Below are 9,572 nucleotides of genomic sequence, written 5' to 3' on the forward strand. Positions count from 1 at the left end.
CAGCGAAATGAGACAATGTGCGTAACGGGACACTCTTTCGTGCGTGGAGCCGTAGATCATCGATTTATTAGACGTTGTCACGTCAAAAATAATTACATAAACTGTTAATCTTGGCATCGTGCTAGTAGGTGAGATATTGCAATCTCAAACAAAAGTTATAAAGGTCTGAACGAGCACGCTCGAATGATGGATCTCAACATGGTAATGAGCAATCGGTGTCCAATTTCGCTTGATGTGGGTACTTAAAAGCAGTATCTTGGGAAACTTTGTGTGAGTCGCAGCACCGACAGTGCGTCACAGCCCTGGGTCCCACCGGTCATTTTAATTTTTGGTTTTATGTTTGTCTGGTGTTCTGTTAAAAACACGGACATTAATGAGAGAAGGAACATTAATATTTTATCAGCATGTTAATCAATTTACTGGTCAGTACCGACTTCAATTCATGATTTCATACTAAAAAATAAACTTTCAAACATTTTATTGCCACGCCAACTTAACGCGATTCCACTGGAATTCCATCGTAAGCATTTACGAAATTGACCCGAAGATAATTTGCCAGAAAAAAAAAATTAAATTTCTTGTGACGTAATTAGCTAAACCATCGTCTAAACTTAAGTTCAAAAAATGGCTTGAAATTTAGTCTGAAAGAGTTAGTTCATTAAAAATGTTCAGGGGAGGGTGTCCATGAAAGTGGATGTCGCAGGGGACGCACCACAACGCCGAATTACCACAACGTCGAAAAATGTCATTGCAGGACTGCCACAAAGGTTATGTTAGGTTAGACTAGGTTAGGTTAGACTAGGTTAGGTTAGACTAGCTTAGGTTAGGTTAGACTTGGCTAGGATAGGCTAGGTAAAGTTAGGTTAGGTTATATTACGCTAGGTTAGGTTAGGTTGGGTAAGGTTAGATTTGAATGTGGTATTTCGGCGTTGAGGTTACATTTAAGAAACACACACAAATTCACTCAGTTGTTATTTCGGCGTTGTGGCACACAGCACTTTTCTAGCTGTCGGCGTCGTGGTCAATTTTGACATTCGGCGTTGTGGTAACGACCCTGTCGCACGGCGACGACAGAGAAGGCTTCTATGCGGGGTACGACGCAGTCCCACTTGGCTCGTGATCGCTCCTGGGGTGGGGGTGGGGGGTCGTCGAGTCGAGGCTCACCGCAAACACGACAAGAACAAGAGAAGGCCGTCTCGAGAGGTCAGCTCGGCCTCACCTTTGGCGCCGGTGTCTTCAGGCTGAAAGGTCACCGCCGGCTCCCTCCTGGCCTCTTAGCCCCTCTCTCTCTCTCTTTCTCTCTCTCAGCCTCTGGTGCCCCCCTCCCCCCTGGACCCTTGGCTCGGTCCATCACTTTCCTTTTCGTGGCGTCTTCAGCCCCTCCTCCTTCGCCTCTTCGTTCCGCGTCGCCCCCGGAGACGCTGACGCTAAATATATCCGCGTGGGCGCCTCCCGAAGGCACCTGCGTCGAAACAGGTTCCTCCTGGTACATCGCAAGTGGTCGTCGCCGGGAGAGAGGGGATTGCAGGAGGTTGCTGAAGATGGGGACCTAGACCTGCTTGGCATACCTCCCTCTCCCCCCTCCCGGCACTCTTCGTCCAGCCACACACCTCCCCCTGGTGGGTCCGCGGCTGTATAAATACTCCCGCCTGTCGCCCGACAGACGCACTCGACTCCTGCACGCTATACCTCGAGGATTACCGCGCGCTCTCTTCCCCCGACAACATGCAGGTGGTGAGTATCCCGCCCATCAGAAGTTCTGGCTCGGTCCACGACGTCTTACATCCATCACAGCTGGCATTTGCAAGTCACTATTCTTGAACCGCACGTGGACAGTCGGTCCAGCAAGCATTTTTTTGAATTAAAAAAATTAAACGGAGTTAATTAAGGTTATAATTATTGATGTGCCCGTATTGACGGGCTCGTATATCTAAACCTTGATTAATCAGACAGGCTTACGGTGGACATACTTTTGAGGTTTCTTGAAAATATTTTGCTGAATGATATATTTGTAACAGCAGTACATTTTCACAGTATAGAGGTTTAACTGAGCAATTGCGTGTTAATGTGCCTTGTAATAGGGTTGTTTTTTTGATAAAATCAGAGAGATGAATATTTAAATAATTATTAATGTGGTGAGTTCATATATTTTTTATGCCTATGATACTATCCATTTTAATTGCTAGTTGCACAAGAGCGCATAGATATTAAAAATTATGTTGTTTTTTTTTCCTTTCTCGTCAATAACTCCATCTTGTCAGTAACTTATTGGTGTTCATTCACATTTTGCACAATCTTTTCCCACATTTTTCTGCCAAGAAAGAAATTCTTGTGCACAAACTAAATACACCTTAAATCGACAAAAAACATAATTTTTTGTGTATTAAAATTTTTTAAAGCACATAAATTTTACATTTCGAAAATATTAATTTCACACAATTTGTATTGCCTACTTATAGGGAGGAAAATGATCCTTTTCTATTCCAATTTTTTTTTTCGACTGAAAATATCTTGGAAAATGTTTTCGGGAGAATGTCTAAGGTAGTATACTTTTCCGTGGGGTAAACACAAGACAAATGTTCGGGTGCTGTATTCGCGACGGTCAGCTCCAAGCGACGCAGAGCGCATAGTCAGCTGCGCAGTCAGCTACTGCGCATCAGCGGTCAGGTAATGGCGCCTCCAAGGTCGCTCTGAGGTCAGCGCTGACAGGCAAGTCACGTGGGTGTCGCACAGCCATCTAGAGACCTCCAGCAAAGATATTTAAAAAAGAAAAAGAAAAACTTTAAAGGCCACAACTACTTTGTCAAACTACGCAGAGAAAAAAAGTCGGTTTACGGACGATAGTTTAACGTGACGTCATAACAAAACATTGATGAAATGATTGCATATTTTTATGAATAAAATTGAATCGTTTTTATTTTAATAATAAAAGAATAAATACTTGAAATTCTACTAGTAATCAGATTTTTAAAATGCAAGAATAATTAGCCTTTATTGCCGAAATTGTTGTTGTAATAAGCAATGAAAACCACATTAACTTTTCACTTCACTTTATAAACAGTCGACGAAACAGTTCACGTGTAGATGACTTGTAATTAATTTCAAAAACTGTCGTTTAGCTATAAAGTTTAAATATAATAAATTATGAACAAGATTTCATATAAATAAATTGTAATCAATTATCTATCATCAATTATATGAATCACCATAATTTTTTAGTCAATTGTAACATAACCTATTATTACTGCACTCGCCGACAGCGTAACGGAACACAGCGTAACGGAACAATGAGCGTAACGGGACACAGCGTAACGGAACAATGTGCGTAACGAAACACTTTTTCGTGCGTGCAGCCGGCGTTCATCGATTTATTATAGACGCTGTCACTTCCAAAACAATGAGCTCACTCTAAATATGAGGCTATAAAAAAAACTACTGCAAATCAATGGAGCCCAACTGAAAATCGATCAAAACTGCTGCAAGCATATGGAAAATGGAGAAGTTTTAGCAAATAATCAGTCAATTTCAACGATTCACAGTTCCTCGCAGGATCAAATTTGAAGTAAGAATTAAATATTACTAAAGCAGAAACACCCGTGCAGCCAACATAAGGTTCTAAACAGTTGTGTATAGCAGTCCCGTTATGCGCCTCTGACCCAGCAAACTTTTTGTTCCTATACAAACGAAAAATACGCTTTGGTGCATATTCGGAAGTAAGCATTGCGGATCTTCCCGTATTTTAAATGCGCGTCATTTTTTTTTTTCCTTGTAGATGGAACCGAAATATTCATTTAAAATTACAGGTATTTTATTTGCTGGTAGTTATGGGCCCGCCCAACAGATAGCGACACATGTCGCGTGAAACATGGTTTCAGTTTCCGCTGTAAGAGTCGCACTTCTTTATTTCCCTCCTTGTTCTGTGGTTCCGCCCTCGCCGACACAGATGCGCTCATGGCTAGGCGGGACCCCCTTAGAGAGAACGCAGGATATGCCGAGCGGCACACGTGGTGTGTGTGTGTGTGTGTGTGTGTGTGTGTGTGTGAGCGTGCTGATTGGTTGTCCAGGTGCTGACGTGTCTGATGCTGGTGGCGGCGGCGCTGGCCCTGCCGCAGCAGAGACCATTGGAGCCCATCGCCATCGTCCGACAGGCGTCCGACATCAGCCCCGAGGGTGCCTACCAGTGGGGGTGAGTGTCCCCTCCCTCCCTCCCTGGGACCTCCCTGGGACCTCCCTGGTACCTCCCTGGTACCTCGCTGGGACCTCCCTGGTACCTCCCTAGTACCTCCCTGGGACCTCCCTGGTACCTCCCTGGTACCTCGCTGGGACCTCCCTGGGACCTCCCTGGTACCTCGCTGGGACCTCCCTGGTACCTCCCTGGTACCTCCCTGGTACCTCGCTGGTACCTCCCTGGTACCTCCCTAGTACCTCGCTGGGACCTCCCTGGTACCTCGCTGGGACCTCCCTGGTACCTCCCTAGTACCTCGCTGGGACCTCCCTGGTACCTCGCTGGGACCTCCCTGGTACCTCGCTGGTACCTCGCTGGGACCTCCCTGGTACCTCCCTGGTACCTCCCTGGTACCTCGCTGGTACCTCCCTGGTACCTCCCTAGTACCTCGCTGGGACCTCCCTGGTACCTCGCTGGGACCTCCCTGGTACCTCCCTAGTACCTCGCTGGGACCTCCCTGGTACCTCGCTGGGACCTCCCTGGTACCTCGCTGGTACCTCGCTGGGACCTCCCTGGTACCTCCCTGGTACCTCCCTGGTACCTCGCTGGTACCTCCCTGGTACCTCCCTAGTACCTCGCTGGGACCTCCCTGGTACCTCGCTGGGACCTCCCTGGTACCTCCCTAGTACCTCGCTGGGACCTCCCTGGTACCTCGCTGGGACCTCCCTGGTACCTCGCTGGTACCTCGCTGGGACCTCCCTGGTACCTCCCTGGTACCTCCCTGGTACCTCGCTGGTACCTCCCTGGTACCTCCCTAGTACCTCGCTGGGACCTCCCTGGTACCTCCCTGGTACCTCGCTGGGACCTCCCTGGTACCTCCCTGGTACCTCGCTGGGACCTCCCTGGTACCTCCCTAGTACCTCGCTGGGACCTCCCTGGTACCTCCCTGGTACCTCCCTGGTACCTCGCTGGTACCTCCCTGGTACCTCCCTAGTACCTCGCTGGGACCTCCCTGGTACCTCGCTGGGACCTCCCTGGTACCTCCCTAGTACCTCGCTGGGACCTCCCTGGTACCTCGCTGGGACCTCCCTGGTACCTCCCTGGTACCTCGCTGGGACCTCCCTGGTACCTCCCTAGTACCTCGCTGGGACCTCCCTGGTACCTCCCTGGTACCTCGCTGGTACCTCCCTGGTACCTCGCTGGTACCTCCCTGGTACCTCCCTAGTACCTCGCTGGGACCTCCCTGGTACCTCGCTGGGACCTCCCTGGTACCTCCCTAGTACCTCGCTGGGACCTCCCTGGTACCTCGCTGGGACCTCCCTGGTACCTCCCTGGTACCTCGCTGGGACCTCCCTGGTACCTCGCTGGTACCTCGCTGGGACCTCCCTGGTACCTCGCTGGTACCTCCCTGGTACCTCGCTGGTACCTCCCTGGTACCTCGCTGGGACCTCCCTGGTACCTCCCTAGTACCTCGCTGGGACCTCCCTGGTACCTCCCTGGTACCTCGCTGGGACCTCCCTGGTACCTCGCTGGTACCTCCCTGGTACCTCGCTGGTACCTCCCTGGTACCTCGCTGGGACCTCCCTGGTACCTCGCTGGTACCTCCCTAGTACCTCGCTGGGACCTCCCGGTACCTCCCTGGTACCTCGCTGGGACCTCCCTGGGACCAGGCCCGGGCGATCCACCCTTCCACGTCACCTGCGGGACCATTTTACCTTCTACAAAAAAAAAGGAGGGTAGTCTGCAAAGTCGGTTCACGGACTACAATTCTACGTGATAAAGTCATAATAAGAAAACATTGATGAAAAATTGCATACTTTTTTTTTTAATTTTCAAATATTATTTACAGTTTTTGCAAATTTAATTTTGAGTAATTTTGTTTAAAATATATAATCACGAATAATTAGTTTAAAAAAAAAACCCTCCGCCTTAACCTGTTTGATATTATAATAGAAGATTTTCCTCGCACGGTGGTTTGGCCGGTTCTTTTGCACGTTCGGCTCAGGCGGAACGTGACAATTTTTTTTCGTGCGTGGAGCCGGCGTTCATTATTTTATAAGATGTTATCACGTCAAAAAATATATATATCTGAGATTTTGTATTTAATTTTTATGTCAGGCAGACGTCATCGTGCCACAGCAGGTTTTTTTTTTTTTTTTCATCATCTCAGTGGAAATCGAAACGAACCCCCCCCCCCCCCTTTTTTTTTAAATTTGTTTCAGCGACACGTGACATAAAAGTAGTTTCACGTCTCAATCACGGCTGTACCTACAGGTTGTGCAGACACGTGGGGTCGAACCCTGGGCCTTCACCGCTCGTTTTTTGTTTTTGACACTTTGTCAACCGCACCACTGCACACTCTTGCTACATATCCGCCATAAAGAATTTATATATATTTTTTTCGCTATGACTCTCAATATTGGTATTGTACTGTATGAATTGGCTTGACGCAGCATAAATAGTATCTCTCCGACGATACTCCACACAAGATGTGAGGAGTTACTACATGCCCACCCTCTTCACCGGGTAGATAAACACAAAACTCAACATCCGGCTGGTTTTATTGAAACAGAATTTTAAAAACAAAACTCTAACATAATACCAAAAGTACGCGCATGAACCCAAGGCCCGAGTGTTAAGAAGTTCATCCAAAAACCAACACCGCCTATAATCAGATATCAGCTGTACTCACGATTTCTCTCGTCGCTGCAGCAGAAAACACTCGCAGCTAATCTCAAAACAAAGGCATTTAAAATTTCTTCGCGCCTTGAAATAATAACGTCCTGGCCTGTCCCCCGAAAGCCGAACAAACGTGCTCGAGGCTCAACGTGTGAAAATTCAAAAGTCTCGTGAGAAGTTCTGCACCGCGCCCGGGCATGGCCTGTACACTCCAACAGTCGCGGGCCCATTTGACTCCCCGCGCGCGAGGCGCTACGAGGTCTCGCCTCGGCTAGCAGCGGACTACGACTCTCTCGTCCCTTCACGACACACACTCGCCAATGCCTTTATTACAGGGCAGCCAACTCACACTTCTTATTGCCAACTGTCACTTAAACTACTGATTCTGAACTCCCGCAAAACTCCCCACAATAGAATTTAAAACGACAAGAAATTATTAAATAGGCTAGGATCAAAAACTTCTAATTAAAAAAAACCAAAATAACAAATAAACAAAAAAAATTAGATAAAAAATATTTAAAATACAAACTAAACAAACATAAACTTTTTTAATATATAAAAAACAGGTTTCAAAGGCAAACCCGTATTTAGGCCAGCGGCCTGGCCACACACGCTAGAATGTGCCTCTTATGTCTCTCTTGCTCCTGATGTGTACCCGGTGCCCACTAATGAACATGTTCAGTAGCCCTTGTTCAAAATCCACCTTCAGTGCCTTCTCGCCACACGGCTGAACATTACTGTGACTAGCCCAGTGAACCGCGGGCTTGCGTCAGCGAGGGGGTAACTGTCACACTGTTGTCAAGATAATGTCACTCTGGTACGTGCAGACGGAAGTAAACCACTTCCAAACACCACCAGTTTAAAAAACACACACTGTAAGATAGAGTTCGGAAATATGTCACACTTTGAGCAAATTAAGAAATTATAAATGGTAAAGATATTTCCCAAGAATCCATTTTATTTCTCTAACATTTAGGATTAGAAGGAAGTGGAATTTTAGCATGGAGCATTTTCAAAACACTGTGTTGCTAATAACCTATATTACATTTTTGAAACGTTACTAAAATATTATTTATATATAGCTTGGTTTCATGTAAGACGCCAAGTCGACATGCTGCCATATTCACAGGGTGTTCACCAGTGCAGTTGACATGCTGCCATCTTCACAGGGTGTTCACCAGTGTAGTGGACATGCTGCTATCTTCACAGAGTGTTCACCAGACTAGTGGACATGCTGCGATATGCACAGGATGTTCACCAGTGTAGTGGAAATGCTGCCATCTGCACAGGGTGTTCACCAGTGTAGTGGACATGCTGCCAAATATGCGCAGGGTGTTTATAGTGGGCTTGCTGCCATCTTCAAAGGGTGTTCACCAGTGTAGTGGACATGCTGCCGTCTGCACAGGGTGTTCACCAGTGTAATGGACATGCTGCCGTCTGCACAGGGTGTTCACCAGTATAGTCGACATGCTGCCATATGCGCAGGGTGTTTATAGTTGACTTGCTGCCATCTACACAGGGTGTGAAGGGAACGCTAGCGTGACGCTTCGTGCCGCAGGTACGAGACGGCCAACGGCATCAAGGCCGAGGAGGTGGGGTCGCTGGCCCCCGCCGACAACCCGGAGGACGGCAACGTGGTGTTCGCCGAGGGCAGCTACAGCTACACGGGCGACGACGGGGTGGTCTACACCGTCACCTACAAGGCGGACAAGAACGGCTACCAGGCGAGCGGCGCGCACATCCCCAAGAAGTGAGCGCACCTCCTGCCCACCGCTGCCGCCCTGATACCAGCAGAAGTGAGCCGACCTCTTCTTGGACGGCGAAGACGGCCCCTCCCCGATACCCCTCCCCCCCTCTACAGTCCTGACCCGTCCTGACGAGACCCGTGCCGACAAAGTGTTTATATTACGTGTACATACTTTTTATACCATGTAAAACAAATAAAATTTTATTAGTCATTTCAATATTTGTTTTCTTTTTAACAATTAAAAAAAATTGGTTGTCTGTAAAGTCGGTTTACGGACGATAGATTAACGTGACAACATCATAACAAAACATTGATGTAATGATTGCATACTTTTATGAATAAAATTGAAACATTTTTATTGAATTATCACTATTTTGTATGGATACAAAGGAGTGAAATGAAATCTACAATTTAATTGATAAATTTACTTTTATTTGCACTCATTAATTCAAATATGGCTTTAACGAACAGATTATTTTAACTATAACTTTTGTACATGTTTGCTATTTAACTTCTTCCAATCTGTGTTATTCTGTTAAGGATAGGCCGATGATAGGAAGTAGGAAACGAATGGGAGTGTTTCAAGTTTAATGTGCCTCGAAAAAGTGAAATCGATGGTTGTTCCAATCGAGTGGAAGAGAGATAGATGCGGCGCAAGCGTACAATGAGCGTAATGGGACACAGCATAACGGGACAATTAGAGTAACGGGACAATGAGCGCAATGGGACAATGCGCGTAATGGGACGATGAGCGTAATGGGACATTGAGCGCAACGGGACATTGAGTCATCCTTTTTCGTGCGTGCAGCCGGCGTTCATCGATTTATTAGACGTCACGTCAAAAACATGTGTGTGGGTTGAGTCCACGCACGTCAGAAGTGAAACTTCCTGCTTATTAGGTACAGATAGAGATATATTATTAGTATTTTTTATTGACGAGATATGAATTGAGAATAGTATTGATGCCATCTCCCCTTCCAG

The 9,572-nt window shown here is 46.9% G+C and overlaps 1 protein-coding gene across 1 annotated transcript; it reads left to right on the forward strand.

Moving 5' to 3' along the window:
- The first annotated feature begins 1,390 nt into the window (after positions 1–1,390).
- LOC134537392 (endocuticle structural glycoprotein SgAbd-4-like) lies at positions 1,391–8,808 on the forward strand. The gene is made up of 3 exons (XM_063377763.1): positions 1,391–1,734; positions 4,065–4,186; positions 8,403–8,808. Exons 1-3 carry the CDS (start codon positions 1,726–1,728, stop codon positions 8,596–8,598), a joined length of 327 nt encoding a protein of 108 aa, XP_063233833.1. The 5' UTR covers positions 1,391–1,725; the 3' UTR covers positions 8,599–8,808.
- The last annotated feature ends 764 nt before the right edge of the window (positions 8,809–9,572 follow it).

The sequence above is a fragment of the Bacillus rossius genome, chromosome 12, assembly GCF_032445375.1.
Source record: "Bacillus rossius redtenbacheri isolate Brsri chromosome 12, Brsri_v3, whole genome shotgun sequence".
Classification (NCBI taxonomy): Eukaryota; Metazoa; Arthropoda; class Insecta; order Phasmatodea; family Bacillidae; genus Bacillus; species Bacillus rossius.